Here is a 22,333-nt window from a genome sequence, read left to right on the forward strand (position 1 = left end):
ATCTGTCTGTGGCCTTTGAAAAGATTAAATACCAATCCAAAAAGAGACTTTGTTTTCTTTATTGAAAAACACACACAAGATCTACATAAAATGCGCAATACACAGCTTGTGAATAAAATCAGTTAGTATGATTGAAACTCTTGGAGCTGCAAGCAGAAGAGAGTATTTCAACTTAATTTTTGTGGAATGTGTTGCATATTGTTCATATTTGTGTTTCTGTGTGCAAGTGGCTTAATAGACCAACATTTTGGAATGAAACATTTGCTAGTTTTATTCTCCTTTCAAAGTTTACCGGTTCTAAAATCAGTCATGACGTTTTTTTTTTTTTTGTTTTTTTTTTATGTTCTGGGGATAAAACATATGCAGGTAACATTAGGGCATGTCTGGTTGGATCTGAATATTGAGCCAAACTGTGTTACACAAAAATTGTTAGTGTAGCTTTACTTCAAACAAAAATCAATTGCACACTCAAGTTCTGATTGTTTTTAACTTACAAATTGGTCTAAAATAAAAATAGTGATTATCATCTACCTTCCAAGTAAGTGCTTAGGCTTGGTTCAACGAGTGTTTATATGTCGATGAACTGTTTATAAACTATACGAAATGCAAACATTCTCTTTCTAGCACAAAAATTGTGCCTCGTGTCCCAAATACATGACAGGCCTGTCATTGTTATGCAAATTGCTTTGGTACATATTTAACAAAGGGGTGAAACAAACAACATATTTGTCAACTTCTCAATTTGGAAGGATGTAGCTTATGTAGCTAGTTCCGCTTACAAGAGTACTCGCGGTTGACCTGTACAACGGCAATCTCTGGAATGTGTCGTAGCACCTGAAACTCTTAACACAGGTTAAGGTTAACGCAAAAGTCATCTGTCACAAGATGTGACACCAATCGGTTGATTAAGTCCATAATAAACTCCCTCTCCAGGGAAAAAAAAAAAACATTTCTGCAAAAGACTGGAATATCTTTCTGTAGAATAAAGTTATAAACACTAGGGAAAGGCAACATAGTCCATGCAAGTACATTCCACATGACCTGAGTTATTGTTATGTATAGTGTGGGGCAATAAAACAATGGGGGAGGTGTGCTCTTTGTAATTGGTTATTTGGTCATTGAAAAAGCTGATATTTGCATTTTGTGTTGAGCTAACCAAGTTTTCATAGTGATCAAACTAGAAAAGCTGTTGGCTGGAGCATTCAAGCAACTGCTGGTTTCACAAAGACATTGTGCTACAAATATTTTTAAATTAAAAATAGGCCATGGCCTGTATCATTCTGAGCCAATGACTCAACAAGTGCAAACATTGTGATTAACACGGGGCAATGTATTCTGACTGTAAGACATCCTGATATGCTTAATACATGAATCGAGCATTTCCCCATTTTGTCAAAAAGCTTACGCATAGATGTTAGCTTGCTGAACACTGAACAGCCAATAAGCTGGTTAGATAACATGAGAAAGTGTATTATTTTAGTTAAGATTTTTCCTTTTTAATTTCATCTTAATTGAGAAAAAAAACACAGCTCACCGTGTATCAGGCTTAGCTGAGGTGCTGGTGCTACAAGAACAGTGAGCAAGACTTACTGGTTACTGGCTACATGCTTTTGCCTTGAAGAAAGTCTGACCAAAAGCTTGCTAAATGAAATGGATCTTGCACAGACTTGAGTGTGCAGATGCTTTTTTTCCATTAATTAAATCTTTATAAAACTGCCAGCGCCACGTAACACAATCACTTGAGAAGTAATTTCTTTTCTTTTTTTGCAACAGAAAGCAAAGCTGCTTTTCTTATGGGTGTTGTCATGGTACAGACGAGAAGGCTAGGTTAGTGATGGGTAAAGGGAGGCTGTTCCCAAGGTCAGCACTCTTAAATCTGGACGACAATGACCAAACAATCAAGCTTCCTACTTTGTGTTTGTCATTTCTAGACCTTGGGCACTCCCTGCTGGCTAACGTTAAGATTAACGGAGTGCAAGGATTTTTTTGTTTCGTTTTTTTTTGTTTTAAACCATACCACTTGACTAGCTGTAATGTTTCAGCTGTAGGTGGTTTGGTTATGAATACCTGAGAACTAGCTGGTGAGGAGAACTTGTGCTGAGCCATCTTTCCCCACATCTGTGTCGGGGCTCTGGCGGTCTGTGCTGTTGTCTAGGTTTATGCCTGTGCTTGTGTTGGTGCTCCAGTCAGCGGAGGCCGGAAAAGTAGCTAGTGGTGCAGTTGGCAGAGTTGGGGTCACCTGAGGCCCTGGGCTGTCGGAGGAGCAGGACGAGGGAGAAACGGGGGAGAAGAGGGAGGAGCAGAGGAGTTTGACAGGGCAGAAGGCAGAGCCCCTGGGAATGAAGTTCACCTTGTTTTTGTCAGGGCACGAGAAGAGAGGCAAGCCTTTTGATTTGCCAGACCTGAAGACAAAGAAGGTTGAGCTCAGTACTTTTGCTTGTTATATTCTATTTATATGACTGTTTTGATTAAATACAAGACGCTTTTCCTACACGGCAGTTTTGCCCTCATCCCTGCCACCTACGTACAATGCAAATAAGCTTGGTATCTTTGTTGTACTTATCCTCCGACAGGATCTCAGAGTCCATAAAATAGTACAGTACTTTATCTATTGTTCTTTTAGTGGTCAGTACACGCAGTGCTCACACAGGGTGCATTTAAAAACAGATTGTAAAATAAAAAAAAATACTTACACCATCTCCTCAAACACTTTGACCCTCTCACAGCCCTCTGGAGGTTCCCGTTTAAACATGTAGCTGTTGTTAGGTTTGGGAGATGTGGCAAACTTTGGGAGAGGAGAACTGCACAAAGTGTCTGGAAATACCGTAAATAATATAACATAGGAAAAAGGAAAAAAAACAAAAAAAAACACAGTTAGGCAATGTGCTTAGAGTAGGGCTGTGGATCACTTAAGATTTCAAATACAAGTTTCTGTACTGATACTAAATCACTGTATTAACATCCTTTTCTACGAAACACTTTTTCATTGAACAAAAGAAGCCAAACTACTAAAATGTTAAACACAAGCTTCCATAGAGACACTTCGCTGAAATAAAATACAATCTATTAAAAACTGTCAAAATTCCAATTTAAATAAAAAACAAGAAAGAACATTCTAAGCAAGAATTTGATGTCAGCTTTCAGTATCTAACCAAAAAGTATTGAGGTTCAATACACTTTCAAACACTTTTAGTGTGCAGTGTTGTCCATGTATCTTTGTCAATGTTTTTTAAGACCAGAGAACAATCTATGTAACTTATGTGACCCTTTTGAGACGCATGTAAGTAACAATTGACCAATAAAATACTCAAAACCAGAATAAGTGCAAGCAGCAAATAAATAAAAAATCCTTATTGCTTACATTTTCTTTAAAGAGTACATCGATTTTGATTTGCACTCCTATAACATTGTCATACTCCAGTTGGAAGTTTATTAAAATTGATGCAGCAGAATTATTCACATCTATTTTATTCCACGTCTTCCTTCTTAAAACCTTGCCCCTACATTACCCATAATACAACTCAACTGCCAACAGTTTGGTCAGAGTTTCAGGTGTGTTATGCTACCTGAAGTAGTAAAGGTTAATGTAGCCTCAAGCAGAGATGAGGAGCAGGCAACATAGGTCTGGTAAGCTCACTTGTTTCAAACCCCCACGTTTTAATTTCATAACATAACTTATTTAGGCAATTTATACATTTTTTTGATTTACACAACTTTTGCACGTAGCCACACTCCCCAAGACCTGTAAACAGACAATGAAGTGTAAAATCAGGCATAAAGTGGCATCTGTCAAACAAAAAGCACACCTTTGTCAATTTCCTCTGCAGAGCATGGGCTTCCATCAGGAGAGTGGACGTGGTCAGAGCAGCAGGGGCGGGGAGACGGGCTGGAGTCACCACTTGAAGGGGCCTGTGTGTCCGTGTCACGCGTGTCCCCACTGCTGCTGTAGTGATGCAGAGGGAAGGGGGCGCGGCGGCCATCCACCACATCCATGGCCTAGAGGTCAGAGTGCGGAGGAGGTGGTGACAGGTCATGCGTTAACGTACATTGATCCTACAATGTCAGAGTGGTGATGCTTAGCACCAATTCAAAGGTTACATTCAATCACCCATAACAGGCAATGTGTCCTTGAAAATCCCCATGTGAACTGTTCCTGTGCAACTCGCTGAACAGCTACCTGCTCACTCAGTGGACAATGTCATTCTGGGTTAAGAGCATCAGCAAAAACGTCCTAAATATAATAACGACTGTAACTGAAAAGCCTTTGGTGCGTTTGTCTTCTGTTTAAAGGGCAGTTGGAAAAGCAAACACCACACCAGATGGTAATACTTGACAGTAGATGACTAGCGTGATGTGTGCAGAGCATTCTGCTTTAGCACAACCGATTCAAATGGGAGAGCAGGAAAAAAAAAGTGCTTGGTGCACAGCAGGCTGTAAATCTGTAGTAGTAGGTAGGTTTATATATGCGTTTAAACTGTGTGTGCGTGTGTGTCTGTGACTTTCTAAGAAGGAAGTTTTACAGACCTGCCAAGGTTCAGTACCCCACATCAGTCAAGATTTACGGGTGTCCTCGTCTCTAAGCGATTTAATTCAGTGTGAGTGAGAATATATGTTGTCTGACAGTATGGTGCACAATGCTGCAACAAGTGACTTTATAAGACTGTTTGTGTGCATGCAATACATTTTAAGCAATATATCAACAATTTTGATCATAAGCATATTCATGTTTATAAACGTAAAGTTTGATTGGTGTTGAGGGAAATCTGTTTTCTGATGTAATCCAAATTGAACATATAGGCCTGTCTCACTCCTTTATCAACAAACATTAATTATGTTAACAAATATTTCACAGACTCAGAAAGTATTAATGTTTGTTGCCCAATGTTAGGTGCAACAAACAATGTCTGCGTCAAGTAGCATTGCGTCAACTGACACCTGTAGGACAGTGGGCGTACTTAAAAAGTAGTTATGGTGCAGCAGCCAGGATATGCCAATCCAGGGAGCCAATTTGAGGAAAGTGCTGCTTTTCTGGAGAGTTGATGCACATACCCCCAGGGAAAGCCCAGAACTCACACGAAAAATAGAAATAAATCCTAAATTTCTATTGTGTTACATTATGTAGCAATTTCCTATCAAGTGTGTGTAGGCTATACTGTATATGTAGCTCCTTTTTAATTAGCTGCGTTGATCGTATTTCATTAATACGCTTTGACACAATTTTGTTGACAATTATGCAGTTCTTTTCACCAACAGAGACATTTTATTGTACAAAACATCCTACTCATAATTGCAACTAGGAAGCTTCCATGAACAATTTTTCCCCACTTGGCTCATCTTATTTACAGTCTGTACGATGTGACATGAATCTGACATTCAACTGGGACAAAAGAGGATAAGACTTACATGCAAATGGATAGATTAGGTAGTGTCAGGTGAGTTTGTCATATGTAGTACACACTAACCTTGTACATTTGCAATTCAACAAGCACTTTGAATAATTTTTAAAAACTGCTTGACCCGTTGCTGGTGTGTGTACACATTCCTACCTGTATCCCCTGCTCCCAGTCCTCTCTGATAAACACATTCTCTAGCTCGTGGCTGATGCCTTCCACACTGCTCGGCACCCGGCATATGAGGGATTTTGGCACAGGGATTGTTGACAGGGTGGATGAAGTTCCCTTGTACTGAAAAGACCGACAAAAATAAAAAAAATAAAAATGTGAAAAATGATGTACACATCAAATGAATCATCTCACAATTCAGATCAATTGTGCAATTAAATACATAATACTGCATATGTCTGACACTGAGTTCTGCTTGCGGTATTGAATCGCCACTAAGCCAGTTTTATGAGACAGTTAATGGGTGAGGCATTACGTTTAATTACATGTTACTGAAGTTGGATTAAATATCATAGGGAACAAAAACACAGCCATGATTGTGATCTGCCACATGCGGGTATGGGGCATAGCATATCACTGTTTATGTTCATTTTCCCACAGTGGTTGATGTGTACTGTTGCTGGGCATCTGTTAATGAATGAACTGCAAACAAGGAGAGGACAGAGCATGCCCAGACACATTCCCCTTCTCCTTTTGACAGAACTGGTCAAAATGGACACATTAACTAGACCTCCTCAGTCAAATACAGTGCAACAAACATCATAAACCTGGATAATGATCACATATGGCCTATATACAAGCCTAAAAGTCACATACAAAACATGATATAAAAATAAACAGGCACTTTCACTTTTACTCTACACCATAGTAGTGCGTTTTAATAATGTAGTTAGTCCGTTCATTATGTTGAGATTATTATTGCATGTTTGATTAGTGGCGTTTTCATAAACAACGGCGCTGTAGCGGAAATGGCTGTCACCCATTACGCTAACGCAGTTCCGAGGATTTAAGACTTATTTTGTTCATTTGTAAATAACAACTTGCTGCCTGATATTAGCTAAGGTCCTAAGGGGTATGCATGACTGCCGATGTTGTTAATTTTGTTTAGATGTGCCAAATTGTAATTGTATCAGTGATTATTGTTAGGAATGTTGAGCTAAAGCTATGTTAGCGCTGTCACTTGTTGCCATAGCAACTCCACACACCCTGAGCTGTAGCAGACAGACATGATACACTGTATCTAGCAAGACAGTTAATTCTGAGATTGGTGATTTATGATATTGTATTTTGTCATTTATTGTGACTTTCAAATTATTGTTATTGTGATTCTCTTGTGATGATATTTTTGTAGTATAGTATACGTATATTGAGCCACCTACTTAGTTGGCTCAAAGCATGATGTCCGAGAGTAAAGTTGCCAGTGAAGAAGCCAACGGACTTATCAGATTTTATTTATTTATTTATTTACTTCAGATTTTAAAATATGTCACCCTGTGAGTCTGCTTACACTCCATGGGTGTACCAACTACATAATTATTGCATGCTGATGATAACCTACAGCTTTATAATTACCAAACTTAAACAAATGTAGCAAATGAAAAAGTAAAACCCTGATTCAGAATTGGATACCATTAACCGAGTAAGACAGAAAGCCACCTTGCTTAACACTGGCATGTTCAGTGCTCTTATCTTCAACAGCTGTGGTTTGGTTACCGTCTGTTTCATTTGTATGTTTTTTGCCTGGCTACTAAGCTACCTTCTCATATACCCGCTGTCAGGGTAAAATCTTGCATCACCAAAGTCAGTTTTTAACACCGGAAAAGAGCTACCAGTGATTCAGTTTGGCATGGCAAGAATATTGACATGAATAACTTACCTGCGGTTGGCATGCAGTGCCATGCTGCACTTGTTGCTGCAGCTGCAGGCCGTCTTTGCTCTGCCGGCTGACCTGTTTGCTGCGCTGCAGCTGCAGTCTCAGTTTAGCAATCTGCTGGAAAAAAAGTAACATCACTTCAGCAAATGATAGATCACAATTGAGATGCAAAGGCAATATTACTGTCAACATGTGAATTTTAACTTTTCCCAACAGTGAAATGAATAAAGCCAGAAGGTGTTCCCAGGGCTGCAACCAATATTTTCTGTCACAATTTCCTAAAGTACAAGGAAATGTCTTCCAATATCTTGTTTTGCTCCACCAACAGTCCCAAACCCAAAAGATATTCAATTTACTATAATGGAAAGTAAAAAGCTGCAAATTGAGAAGCTGGAACTATCAAATCTTGCATTTCTGCCTAAAAAAAGTGACAAACAATAGAGAATTAAAATAGTTGCAGATTGAAAGCAGATTGAATAGAAATTTTTGAAATTAAATGATATGAAAATAACTTGCATCTTAATAATAATAATAATAATAATACATCTGACAAGGTTAGTGTTTGGTGCAACCTACACTGATAAGAATATTGTGCCATATTTTCTTATCATTTTAAGAATGGCTGGGCTGTCTTCTCTTCCATGGCTAGCAACATTAATATGGCACTATTGGGCTCTTCCACAAAAATATGTGCTGTGCTACTGTGTACGCCCATAAAGATTGACTTCACTTGAATATTGTTGCAGGCTACTATAGTGCATATAATCAGCCACGCATGTCTGATGATGAAACAAGTTAGGTCAATGGGTGTTTCTGCATCTGGCCCAGTATCAGCCTAAAAACAGGATACCCTTTGTGAGCCTTACAGACACAGTTGAACTATGCAGACAAAAGGTGTGGTCTTCAACGCTGATCTTGTAAACCTGGCAACACAGTCAACAAAGAGACTTGCTCTTTTCATAGATGTCCTCCCACACATGTATTTGCAGAGGTTCAAGAGCTAGAATACAATTCACATCATTCATTGAGTGACCGCAGCTGTCGATAATGACAAGTCCAGGCAATCCTAACGTAATCTTAGAGGATGAGAAAGAGAGGTTTTCCTGGCTGTGCTATGCTATTGATCGTACAAGCCAAGGTCCTACGATTGTCTGTAGAAAGTTGGAACACTATATTTTTCTAGCGGGCCTAGTTGTACAGGGAGTGTGTACATTTAAACTTGAATGTAAGTTATAAAATATGATTCTAAAAATCAGATTTCATGAGATCACAGCGCTGGGAGTCCATAGTCGGGAAATACTTTTTTTTTGCATCTCTTGTGGCTGTATATGGCAAAACGTGTCTCTTCTAGGCTTGTGCCGATTGGCGATCAGATTGTATATTGATGAGTGAAGGAATGATCGACGATTGGTTTTTCCTACGCATATCTTAAAGCAATTTTAACTAACTTACTATCAGAACTATAATATCTAGAATCTGCACCCTACGGTTTATTTTTCTGGTGAAGCGGTAACATTAAGTCTGACCGCTGAGCCTCGTTAATCAGCTCGAGTGACACGTGAATTTTAAATCCTTAGCGTTAAATTACAAAGCAGTTTGCCGTCTCTTTTCCATGGATCTGACACCTGATGGGCTGTGCCTTTCCGGCTGCTGCCAGGGGACGGAAGCTACATTAGGTCAGCCTGCACGATTAACTTTACTGGGGACTAACAGCAGCTAACGTTAACAGTTGAGAAAGTAGCTAACCGAGCTAATAGCGTAAACCATAGGCTGTAATATAAAAAATCTATGGTGTAAACAACTGTGGGATTAGCGAGAAAGTCGCTAAAAGGAGATTGCTATGAGTGATTTAGTGAACTATTGTAACGTTAGGTTTAAATGTATAGTGGATAATTAGCCGCTGCAATGAAGAATATGACAAAAATAACTGACAAGCATGCTATCGACACAGAAGCATGTCAGCCAATCAGGGGGCAGAACAGCCGAGTCGGGTTAGGCAATTTCATTGATGAAATTGAAAGCCGCTCCGCATATCCATAATATGTTATGTCCAGTTACACATTGTACTGTAGCCTGTCAGACTGGTAATCAGATCGCTTATCAGCGATCTTGAGTAACCACGATTGGAGTCTTGAGTAACAAGTTTGATTTTCTAAAATCTGAAAACAGAGCCAAGAAGAGGTACAGACGTCTAGTTTTCCAGAACACTAGAAGTAAAATATGCTGAAAAGTCATTATGGAATTTATGCCCAACAATGCCAAAAATAAATTGCCTACCACAGCTTTAATGCACCTAGCATGATCAGACAAGTGTAACCGTAGCTTGGCCAGGCGACACATGGTCAACACAGTAAAGGCAAAGCCTGTTCCACTGAAGCTGAACTTATTATGAACTGGAATAACACGCTCTTTAGCATTTTTGGAATGTAGTTCTGCATAGTGGTCTTTACAACTGGTTAAAGTGGATTCTTGAAAGTGTACTTGTGAGTTTGTAGAAAACGGCTCTGAGTGTGGTCAATACTAACCAAAACCCAAGACGTGTGTACCATTCATATTTTGAAAATAAATACTGATGACACACAGATGTCAAATCTGTTGGTGGAAATACCCTGAATCAGTTTACTCCGTGCAAGCTAAGGTGGGAACAATATGGCGGGATCACCCTTGAGAGGAGCTCCTGCACCATCTCTCAAAAACAACAGGCCATAATGAGATGCAAGTGTGCAATTGAATGGGAAACAGAGGAGAGAAGGAGGTTAAATTTAGACTGTGGTCTGGAGAGTTGGAGACCTAATAGCTCCATGTGGTCGGTTGGTTGGCCACCAAGCCCAGCAGATAGACAGGAGTGGAAACCAACTTTAAGGAGCGTAATATTTAGGCTGACCTCAGACCCCGACAAATCAAACACAAACACATTTTGAATAAATGGAATGAACCTTAAAAAAAAAGACAAAAACATGCTCTTTGAAATGGCTGTGTGATTGTTTTAAACCAGTCTGGTCTCTCTTAGGGTCCGTGGATTAGCACAGTGGAGTAGTCAGCAATCTGCCTATTTGTGGGGTTTGTTGTCAGAAGCAGCTGTGACTTGGGTGAAGCAAGGTTAAGACCGTTGGCTCTACCTCTTTGAGGTGGTCCGCGCTGCCCCAGGAGGCTGACCGCTGGTGAGGACTTCCTTGTTCTGCTCCCTCATCAATCCAGAGACCTGGAGTCTGAAACACAAATACATTACACAACTCTATAATTTCCTCTAACATAGACACAACTCATGCTATCGATACATGCACTAAATGTACTGTCCAACACTGTGGCCACCAAATAGCATATCTTACGATGCATAGGCACACAAAGATAAGTATGATGTACTCCTGCACAAGAGCTTTACAACATTTCCATTGTGTGTAGATGCAAATATATCTAAATAGAATACAGTACATTTCCACTAAAGCCTGGGATTAAGTAAGCTGCAGTTTCTGAGATTTGTTAACGTGGCAGGGTGGCCTAATATTTACAGGCATCAAATAACGGAAAGGTCACAGATGTAGTCCTTGTTCAGTCTTGTTGAATATATGCCCATCAAGGGTCACATGTCTTATTAAATGTCCTTATTCATTTTATATATTTATTTGTTTGCACAACAACAATACAGTATATGTACACACACATTTCTACTTACATATACTCAAATGTACATGGATTTAAAGTAAATAAAAGCCTGTGCAGGAGAAGAAGGAAAACTAAAAGCTTATACAAAGACCTCTCCTAAAAAAAAATTTTAAAAAAAACGTATAGCCGATGTGCCGCCTCATTGTGAAGTCAGTGAGCATCAACTAAATACCATAAAAAGTAAAATGTTTGGATAACAGTTGAGAAAGAGGTGGCTAAAAGCAGTAATGAGTGTTGTCTGCTCAAAAGTAAAGCTGAAAATCTGCAATCAATGAAAATGAGGAAAACAAATGCCTCATAAGATGCCATCCCTGAGGAAAGAATTACATTCAACAGAAAAAAGAAAAAAGTCGTAGCATGTTTGATTGCTTCCATTAGTAAGAATGTTATAATAATACATAATAATGGTAACATCTGTGGCAGGGCATACAACTATTTATTTTGTCTATGGGCTAAACCAACTAGTACATTCTGAAATCCACCTGCCATTTAACAAGCCAAATATAGTTTGAGAAAATAATTACAGGGCTAGCAAATAATGTATGGTTACCTGCCTCATCAGCCACTGGTGACATTTACAAGGACTTTACTAAGCAGGTGCTAGTTTCCCACCTTGGAGTTTCCATCTTTTCACCTTTAGTTAGTCTATAAATAAATATAACTATTTAGCCTATAAACACCACTGATTTGGCAGAATATGTACAGCACAATGCTAGGCTTAGCCTAGGTCAATGAGTCTACAGAGAATTTTGTCGTTAGTAACATAGTAAGAAAACATCTCATATACAAAACATTCCCTACCAGAGAGCATAGAGGCAGTTCTGTCTCACTGAACATGTCTTTTAGAACTCTACTGCATAAACAAGGAAACGGTTAACTTATGTAAATATATGCAAAAAACAGAAACAGGCTGAGGAGGTTTCCTAGGGTTGTCTGAAACCACATACTTCCCCCTGATTATGCATATCAACAGCTCCTCTGGTCCTCAAACAAATACTCAAACATCTGACGTTTTATGGTCAGCACAGTAGTACAAAACATCTTAAATGTCAGTGTCTTTACACTGCCTTATGTCTGACCCCACACAAACAGAAAAACCTCTATGGCTCTCCAACTAACGCAGAAGCCTTGCCCTATGATATGGAATATCACACTGAATAATGAGGAACACCCGTGAAGCCCTTTGCACTGGATTGCTGGCGCTGGTTTTCCCAGAAAAGGACAGCGAATTAAATGGGTGCTTGTGCTCTCATAAAAGGGACCACTGTGCTTGGCTACGCTGGATGGCAGATGTGAAGCTAGCCTTTAGCATTAACATTTTGTGCATGGCCTATGGAAGGGATTGTGCCGTTTGATGCCTCTGCCAGACATTGAGGGACTTGATGTTGCAGCTTAATCTGTTCATACAGAATACAGATTGCTGTAAAAGGGCAGACAGGCTTTATAGAGTTGTGGACTTAGCTGTTGAGGAAAAACTAAGTTCTCACAGATGTTCTATGACGTCAAATAGGGAGTGCTACACACTACTTGTAACTCAATGAAATATGAAACACTTTCATTTGACAGTAAGTGATATGTGTAGGTTTTTATAAAGCTGCGCAATACTGGTAAAAATGAAAAGCACAATAAATTTGACAATCAAAAAAAAAAAGAAAAATGGAGGGGATCGTGGTAGGGGTTCATTGTCACTCTGGCACAACAAAGTGGTGTTATTTGACATTTAAATTAAAAACCCATTCTATTCAGTTATTTACAAGTGATATTTTTTTTCCATATTCAAGTGTTCCTTCATTCTCATGAGGCTTAAAACAAATGAATCGTTTTTACATTATAATTTGACATATGGTAATGAATGTGTGTTTACTTTTAAAAGTGATGACAGCAACTTTCAGAATACAAAAAAAGTTCAGTTAATGAGGACAACTGAGGTGAGAATTAAGCCTGCACCTAGTACTCTAGTTGTTGGCATTTTAGCTGACATTTAAACAAATATGTGCTTGTGGGTTTATAAATCCATTACCAAGCACTCAATGTTTCAGACACAAAAGGGACTTTCTATAATTTATCCATGCTTTTGTTTTAAACTTTAGATATGTCATGGGCCACAGGTGTCAAGGTAGAGGTTACATTTTTCTTTATGGTAAATATTTCAGTAACTCCTAATTTTCCCCCAGGTATACATAGTAAGACAGTTAAAATACTACAGCCTATTTTCCTTGATTGACATGGTTCCCCCTCTACTAACTATTAACAAGAACACCCACCTTTATTTAACCCAGAGGCCCCTTAATCATTCTAGCTCTTGAACTTCCGGACTGAGTTTTGTGTTTTGTAGACTTTGTTACCAGGTGTTGCGCCTGATAATGTACTGCTGTGCAGATAAAACTCTGTTACCGTAGCCTGCAGCTTGCTTCCCATTATGCTTCCCACCCAAAGGGTTACATGCAGGCAACATCCTCAAGAATCCAGCTCTCTTCCAAAGCAGGAAATAATGACTGGGCTTCAATAGAAGTGCAGTGGAATTTTAGCTGGTTTGTTTAGATTGCATGTTGAGACATGTGAGCAGAGTGCCACTGCTATACTGCTATCATTTGATGGCTTTTAGAGATGAGCAGAACATGCATTCTGACTTGGTGAGTTGGCTTTGTTGTATCTGTTATCTTGTGCGTGTCTAAAACTCACTGAGCATTACAGAAATCAGATAAATGTCTCTACGATGGAATTTTTGTTGTTTGTTCTTACTGCATTCTTCTATAGTCACGAAACATTACGCTCATATAAAGCAAAAATGGGGCACAGTGATAGCAGATACCATGTAATATAGCACTAAAGTAGGATTAATTGTGTGCGTCTATTTTAAAGACCCAGACACACCATGCCGAAAGATGGATGTCTAGTTAACGGCAGGCCGCCGTTAAGCATTAGAGGGCAACTTGTGTTAGGCACCTTTGTTTTTAAATCGGAAGCCATCTGTGAAGCAAAGTTTACAGCTTCAGTTCCAAATGTTTCCGAGATATTCTCATTTTATATCCCAGTCCTATAATAAGACAGTTTAAGCATATTCACAGTGGAGTAAAAAACAGCAGGCTGGTTTGTTTGTCTTTCCGTTACTTTTCAGATTACAAATGCAGACTGCTCATTAGTCATTTCCTCTCATGCAGGCGCAGAACGTACATGCATGTCAATGGTCAGCCATCGGCTGTAGTCTTTATGTTGTGTTCAAGTGCAACTTTTAACAGAAGACGTGAGGCGATGCAAAATGTTTGATCAGTCTGCCTTTGTCGGTTCTAGTTCTTTGAGGTCGGCTTGGTGTTTCAGGGCCCTAATCTTCATACAGGCATTCTCTGTGTTCTGTAACCAGAGGGCCTATGGCACACAGACCTATCCTGGAACAGTGATTAGCATATGTATGGGCCCTCTGCTCCTCAACTCCCACACAAAAGGCAGGCGGGCTGTGCAGCCACGAGGGCCAGGTGGTAAGCAGTAGGATTTCTCCTCGACTCAGCCACAGCCTGGGGGACAGGTGCAAACAACTTCACCTCCATGCAAGGCTACATAACAGCTCAAAAGAGAGGCTGTCTTGAACTTGTGTAATGCACAACAAAAGAGGCCAGAAGCCTTTTGTCTGCTGCTCTCTGCTGTTGTTGTCTAATAGAGAGAGCTGGGCCCAGGCATAGCCTTTTAACAGGAAGTGGTCTCTCACTATACTTGGGGGAGTTTGTGCATTTAATCGCTCAAGGATTTTCAAGTGTGTCACTCTCTACCACATCATTTCAAAATAGCCAAATGTTTTCCATCTCAAATTCCCACAGCTTTGACAGACACAAATCTTTTAAACTGGATTTGCATTTTAGTCAGCCTTCAATCAGATCTTTGCCAATAATGGCTGGGAAATATCAACGAGGCCATGTCACTATAGCACTGTCACTATGGCAATTATCACAATGTGCCAAAAAACAGTATGTCTACAAGAACACTGTGTCTATGTGCCCAGACGTTCAAGACCTGATAATTATCAAATTGATTTTCCATACTTGTCCAGTCTTTCCAGGGCTGCACAGGAACCCTGTAATAAGAGGTATTTACTCTGCATACAGCCACTTCAAGAGATCTTGTAGGCCCTCTCACCACTTCCTCAGCCTACACACAAAGAAATGCGAGGCAAATGAGGGGTTAAAGGGATGAAGCCCATGTAAATTAGGCTTGGCGGTCTTCATTCAGACACATGAAAGGCTTCTGTTAGTAAAGAGGGAGCAGCCCTTGCCATGATCATGCATAGTCAATATTCTTCCATAACACAAAGCCACTCCAAACCAACAACCACCCAAAAATTAAGCTCTTTGAGAAAAACTGCATTTAGCCATCCGTCACATGGCAAGATTAGTGGGTGATCATGTGTGGGCTGCTATCCAGGAATAATGTGATGAGGCTCAATATGAAATCCATGCATAGGTCTTATGAAGTGTTATAATGTATTACAATGTAGTGCTATGAGAGAATTTCAAAACATTTACATCAAAGTCGATTTGGCCTGTATGAGCAGCAGACTCCAGCCACCAGATTACAATAACTTTGTTAAATCTTTGGTCACAGCTTGTAAATTTGTCTTACCAGCTACTACGACACAAACCAACAATTATTTGGAAATCCTAACAACCCTAATTTGCTGGGAGAAATGAAAAGAAAGTGTGGAATTTGGGTATTTACCAAACACTCTGGCCAAAGTGCGGGCCATATGGCCATATTACGATATCTTAAAAGGTATTTTTGCTATGTCAAACTTTAAAATAACGAGAACCATATTGGGTTAAAATGCTTGCTGCTCATGATTATTAAACAAACTTCAGCCTGGTGTTTCTTGTGCAGTGAGCTTTATCTCACACATCCCCTCCTAAATAACACTGATTAAGGCATTTGACTCCAAACTTGATTTTATTCATTTCCCTGGACGTTGCAACGCACTTTACTGATTAATTACCCAAATCCGAATGTACAATGTAATGATCAATCAATCAACGTCACCTGCTGAGCTGAATCAGGCAGATCATGCATCACGTCTCTAGATCAATTTGGTAACAAGAAGACAACAAATGTGTACGTGTGATGTAGCGCCTCTTCTCTTTGTCTCCGAGGTTGTTGTTTTTTCTGGAACCAAAGATGATGCAGTGATTTGGTATGCACCTCAACTTTAGGGGAGAAAAATGGAGTCTGGGGACCCCCATAGGTCCGTGGCACGCTGCCAGGGGGTCCATCAAAACTTTTCATATTCATTCATTTAAATGATCATGATATAAAAAAAAATGTTTTACAAGAGACTTTATAGTTCATGGAATAATATTTGAATTTCTAAATCTATAATAGTTAGATTACTTTCTAATCTAACAAATCTATACCTAGGGGGTCCCGGTATTCTCTATCTTGTAAGGGGTCCTTGGCTGAAAAAAGATTGAGAACCCCTTTTAACGTTTTGAATTTGCCACCACTGATTTGCACCTCTGACTGGCCTCTTCTCCAAGGCAACAGCAGCCGAGGCTCATGGATAGTACCATTTTGACCAGTCTACCATCCAAGTGGAGGTTATGGCATAAACCAACAGGATCATTGCATTATCTATGGGAGTCACACATTTCTGTTTAGTAACATTAAGATATTGTTTAAAACAATTTTGCAATGGGAATACACAATTTGCAATGGAAAGAGACTTCCAGAACCAGCGGCTCCTCCTCCTTTGCAACTCTATTATAAACAAATAATATGATATGGGCCAACCCTATTCAGGCCTTTAGCCAAGATAGTGTTTTTCTGAATGGTATGTACCTGTGTGGCTTTGTCTTTCATACATGAAGGGTAGGGTGCATGGGAGTCCCGAGGCCACTGGCCAGTGAGGTATGGCCCTGTGATGGCATCCAGGGAAGATGTCCGCCGGATAGCACTGGAACTCCGAACCTGTAACTTGGACCTTTCTGCTGTGAATTGGGAAAGAATAAAGACACACACAGTAAGCAATATTCCCAAACACCCCCCTGAGGCATCTTTGAATTCAGTATGCCAACTTTCCTGATTGTGTCAATAAGACTTAAGTTCAACATACAGTACTAAAGTGTAACTGTGTGATAAATCTCAGTACAAATGTGTAGCCAAGGACTGGGGGCCATATTTTAAGTGACACAAAAATATAATTGTTTGCATTTTTGGCAAATAATCGTAACGACCTGAAACTAAAAGCAATTGTCAAAGTCTTACTGTCAAAATAAGTTTGTTTTTTTCTTGGCCTAGTTTCTTTTAATGTGGCGTAGTGGGAGCACAGAAGGCATTGTGGGTAAAACTTCACATTACAAGAATAGAAATATATTTGTCGATCCCAGAATTAATTGTTACTCAGGTCGCTGGCTGAAAAAAAGTTAAGACAATATCTCCAAAAAGAAGAAAACATTACATCTTCACCTGTTAACTACCGCAATTAACAGTGTTTTATTGAGACAAGACCTGGCACTGCAATCTGTTCTTGTTCTTAAAGTGTGGACAATTTTTCTAATCTCATAAGTATTAGTGCAGGGCAAACAACAGGCTTGAGAGCTGAGGCCTGAAGCAAATGTAAATGGCTGAGCAGGAGTATCTGATGTTATGAGAGCAATCTGCTGTGAGCCAGAACAGTTAGGCACACACCACCCACATAAGAACTCAAACAACCACACCACAATGCACATTAATACTGCCTGCATCCACTCAACATTCCTGCAGTGACGCGCAGTTAAAAAAAAATAAGAGAAAAACATAACACACAAACACAAAGACATTAGCTTGAGAATAGCATGATACTGCAGTAAGAGCTGGATTAAATTTATTAGCCTCAATTACACTTTGTGTTACTACTAAAAGCAAACGAAAGCTCCTTCATTTCTGCATCAAAGACAGAATAAAGGAATAACATGATGATCAGGAAACATGCTCATTTGTTCCATTCCTTATCCGAGTAGGCTTAGGCAGAGGCATTTCCAACATGAACACACAAACCAATAGACACAGACTAAACTATCTCCATGAGGCACCCCTCTCCTAGCAGAACTACATAGCCGTTCATTGTTGTTCTTTGTTCATAGAGTACACAGGCCTAACCACCCAAAGGTATTGCCTAAGTAAGCTTACTGGGCTACAGTAAAATTCCCTGAAGCGTTGTAGACAAAGGAAGCAGGCTAAATTTCCATCAATATTGATATAGGCCAAGCCAGTGCTCTCACAACTGGGATTGTGGTTATTTTCCATCGTCTCCCCACTTGCCAGACTAGAATAATCTCCTGATGAGAAAAAAGAAACAGTGTGAAACAAGACATCAAAGCAGTCCATCTGCTGATGGTGTATGTGATATTAAAAGGAATATTTTCAGGTTTAATTTTAATAAGAACTTTTCTTTACCAGGCATTCTGCAAGCTGTGAAAACGTCTCTGCATTTTCAGGGGATAAATGGGTGGTTTATTAACTGTAGAGCAAAATGTGAAAACAAACATGTGGTCCAGATCAGTAAACCATAGCAGATGGTTCCTGCAGGTTTTCACAAGGCTGCACGACATTTGTTGAAAGGAAAAAAAAAAAAAAATCTCACTAAAACTTAGCTTTATCTTGTGATCACAGAACAAAATCTCATTTGTTAACTCAGAATTTCTTAATAAAATGTTTTTTAAAATTTGTGTTTGTGCTAAACCTGGTAGGGCTTTTATGCAGGGATTTCCCCACCAAGGGAATGAATGTAAAATCAATGTGAGCATCAAAACTAACAAAATACTTTTTTTAAAACCGATCTCATTTTTATAGTGGGTCCCCATTGGACTTCTTTAGCAAGTATTTAAGCTTTTTGATTGTTTTTTGTTTATGTATTATCTGCTCTAGCTTTTATAGACATTTCAGACAGATATGGTAATAATTAATGGTCCAAAATTATTAAAATTTTCTTCAGGTAGGACCCCTAAACCCTCCGCAAAATACGTGCACCTACGTCTTCCACAAACCTAGGAAAAACACTGCATTATGTATCACTTTAATAGACACACATAGATGGTCTTGGACATATTTAATTCAAATTACCTACGCAGTAATGAAACATGGAATTACCCACTATCAATCATTTTTGATTCTATAAATACTTATGATACTGTGCGTTTATGTACAGTATCATTTAAATACAAAACATCAATTACATATTCATGGAAGAATCTCTTTAACCACTGGGCCACCCTGCAGTTCCTATTTCAAAAATGTTCTACATGAGTTGCTTAAGATAAAAAAAAAAAAAGTGTGCTTATTGCAAGCAGTAATTAAAGCAGTGTCTTTCATACAATATGAATAATGATATAAATCTTGGCGGTCATCATGATATTTTAAATAAGTTTCAGCATCTGTCCCTCAGCTGGTCAGGAAATGGCTTGTAGCATCGTTAGCATCAGTCAACGAGTCCAGTGGGTACCTCTCACAACAAGCTAGCTTGGACTAGTTTGAGTGCATCTCAATGGCTGAGGAGGGTATGCTAATAGTGCTAACAATTCAGACTTTTATAGCAGAAAAGACTGAGCAAACTTAAGGTCAAAGTTAAGGTTAACCAGATGCTACACAGTCTGTTATGTGCAGGCTAATACAACTGCAGAAAACACTGCACAGTTCCACGAGAGTTCATTGATTTGGACAACACGCTCATTTTCACATTTGGTCCTACTCTGCAGTTTGAATGAGTGACAATGAAGCAGGGCTGTTTCAGCACAGCTGGCACTTTGACAGAGAGCAGGACTATCATTGTTGGGACCGTGTGGTAAGTGAATGATGTCATGCTGGTAAACCTAAAAGGTCATTATGTGGAATATAATACTCTTCACTCTGTCCTTCATCATTAGGCTATGATCTGAACTGTTTGAACACTAGTGCAGTCCATTACCAGTGTGACATTTTTGGCACTAACACTTATGGTAGTGCAAGGCACTTTGGGCTTAATTTCCCACCAAATGGTAAGCATTATGTCTGCAAGTGGGTTCAAAGTAATACAATGAATGATACATTACAAAGCAAAACCTCCTGCTTTGGTCACATTAAGCTGGGCTGCTGTAATGAAAGATGACTCAATCACATTTGCATTTTTTGACTGCTAGTAGCCACCGACCTACCCTACATTGATATGATCATAGTCGTCATCATCCGAGGCCTCTCCTGCGTGTTTGGACTGTGAGGTCACAGCGATGAAGAAGGGTTAAGTCTCCATCGTCACCACTAACATGAGACACTGGCCTGGGTTAGAGGTTGTCTCTTTCAGAGGACTGAGGTATGTGTGGCATGCCACTGGGGTGGGAAATCAACACCAAACGCTAGCCAAACACGGGTGAAATTCGTCATGCCTGGTAAGTCTGCCTACTCAGTTGTTATGGAGGAGATTTCGTTTCCTGCCTTGCATGGTACACTGGTCAAGGTTGGAGGTCATCTCATTCAAAGAACTCAGGAATGTGAAGCACATCAAACATTAAATTCCACAATAACTACCATCCTGCACTGTAACAAGAGGGCTGCCATTTTGGCACAAAAATGTAAGAGGGAGAAGCTATTAAATGTGACTAATGAAGGTAGCATTGATCCAGCTGGTGTACTGTGGTTGCCGTGTGGCGTGTTGCGATTTGTGACCTAATCTTATAAACTACAGAACACTCTCGTAGTTAGAATACCTTGTGCTTTTCATGGGAACTGATGCAGAGTCAGAAGAGGTTAACAGAACTAGAAGGAGTCTCTTTTTGTCTCCACATACTGGAAGAGCAAGCTGTATTCAGACATATCACAATGTGCCTCGCCATATACTGTGTGGTTATGTGTGCGTTTTGTACATAAAACACAGGGTTTACAGAAAAAGCAGTATTCTTCCAGCAAAAAAAAACAAAAAAAGAATTCAGTTCTGGCCTACAAAAAGATACTGCTACCAGTCTGGAAAACTAGCTAGTGTTCATATTTGGCAGGAAAGGCTGTCACATAAATGAGATTTAGTATAACACTAGGAAATGCGGATTTAGGGCTGCTTGAACTCTCATGTCCTTTTTATCTGGACCGGTTTATCTCTATATCACTTTCAAGGAGCAGCTTAGCTTGACACTGAACGACACAGCACTGGCCTCCGTTTATCAATGTGTAAGGCAACATGGTGAAGCTCAGCATTTGTTCTTAATGTGGTGTCCTCCATGCTGTATGTATGGAGTGAGGTCAGAGTAACACCTGACTATTCGCTCAGCACTGCCTCTACTGGGACCGACGTGGCCCCTTTTACAACTGAAAACATGTCTTTCTGCCAATTCTCTCCTCCCCCTCTCTCCTGTCAAAAGTCCATAGGAAATGAGAGAGCCAATAGTGCACTCTATTCTCTTTATAAGTGCCTAATTGTGTAAGTGGTTGAAAGGCAAAATAGTTAATGCGTCAACCTTCTGCTAATCAAGTTCCAAACTTGCTGCAAACGTATAGCTTACTACCTCAAATATATTTCTCCCCATTTTTTGCACAATTAAAACATTCTACGGTAATTAAATTGTGCAACTGTATACCAGTTACCGTAACAAAAAAGTGACCATGAGAAATTATCAGTGGGCAACAGCACGTTGTGACATGGCATTTCTTGGCTTATGTAAGGCAAAACAGATGAAGAAAAGCGTTTTTACCTCTGGAAACTGGGGAGTCTGGGGGACAAGAGGAGTCCTTATTTTCGGGAGACAGTCTTTGCTTAGCGTTTGCACTTCCTGAACTGAGTGACGGACTGGAGGGGGGACTTGAGCCCCTGCTGTTCGTGGCACCACCGTAGAGGGTCTGTGACCGCGTCGGACTGCTCTGACCCCCACGCAGGAGCTGGTAGGGCACGGTGGCACGGATGGGGTGCAAACGGCAGCTGCTGTTGTTGTTGTTGTACGAGCCGGGGGAGCCCGCATTGCTGCGTCTCACCCTCGGCTGCTGAAGCGAGTTGCTGGGGGCTGACATCCTCCGAAACAGGCTGTAATTCCCCTCGCAATAAGAAAGACGTACTGCCAAAGTTGCTGTTCCTCTAGAAGCGGAGAAGGTGGTGGTGTTGAGGGGGAACGGTAAGATAAACATTAGCTTGTTAGCAAAAAAAACGTTAGCTTCCTTTTTTTATTTTTTTATTTCAACTCATGCACTCGAGACAAAAACACGCATGTTTTGGTGATAACTTACCTGTAAGATACTAACACATGCCGACGTAAGCTTTAACAATTACACAAGTAACTTTAAAAGTTGTTTTTCATACTTCTTGAGACGTTTAATTCGTGTTTTCCAGCTTTCGCTCGGTCTTCCCCATCATGTCCACTCACTCTAAATGACAGTTGTTTCGGCCAGACTACTGGCTGATGCCTGAGGGCGGGCTACGCTCCTC

At 39.9% G+C, this 22,333-nt stretch overlaps 1 protein-coding gene across 4 annotated transcripts; it reads right to left on the bottom strand.

Annotated features, from left to right (window-relative positions):
- Nucleotides 1–43: 43 nt before the first annotated feature.
- On the bottom strand, nucleotides 44–22,296 carry glcci1b (glucocorticoid induced 1b). 4 transcript variants are annotated; one of them, XM_078252182.1, is made up of 9 exons: nucleotides 22,208–22,296; nucleotides 21,609–21,985; nucleotides 16,756–16,904; nucleotides 10,395–10,484; nucleotides 7,279–7,392; nucleotides 5,547–5,684; nucleotides 3,807–3,996; nucleotides 2,694–2,814; nucleotides 44–2,402 (listed from the first exon to the last, which is right to left on the bottom strand). In XM_078252182.1, exons 2-9 carry the CDS (start codon nucleotides 21,919–21,921, stop codon nucleotides 2,075–2,077), a joined length of 1,443 nt encoding a protein of 480 aa, XP_078108308.1. In that variant the 5' UTR covers nucleotides 21,922–21,985; nucleotides 22,208–22,296; the 3' UTR covers nucleotides 44–2,074. The 4 variants fall into 4 exon arrangements, with proteins under 4 accessions (XP_078108308.1, XP_078108310.1, XP_078108309.1 ...); XM_078252184.1 differs by having other exon boundaries at nucleotides 16,756–16,901; nucleotides 22,135–22,274; XM_078252183.1 differs by having other exon boundaries at nucleotides 7,279–7,389; nucleotides 22,135–22,274.
- Between the last annotated feature and the right edge of the window lie 37 nt (nucleotides 22,297–22,333).

This window comes from Sander vitreus, chromosome 6 (assembly GCF_031162955.1).
Source record: "Sander vitreus isolate 19-12246 chromosome 6, sanVit1, whole genome shotgun sequence".
Classification (NCBI taxonomy): domain Eukaryota; kingdom Metazoa; phylum Chordata; class Actinopteri; order Perciformes; family Percidae; genus Sander; species Sander vitreus.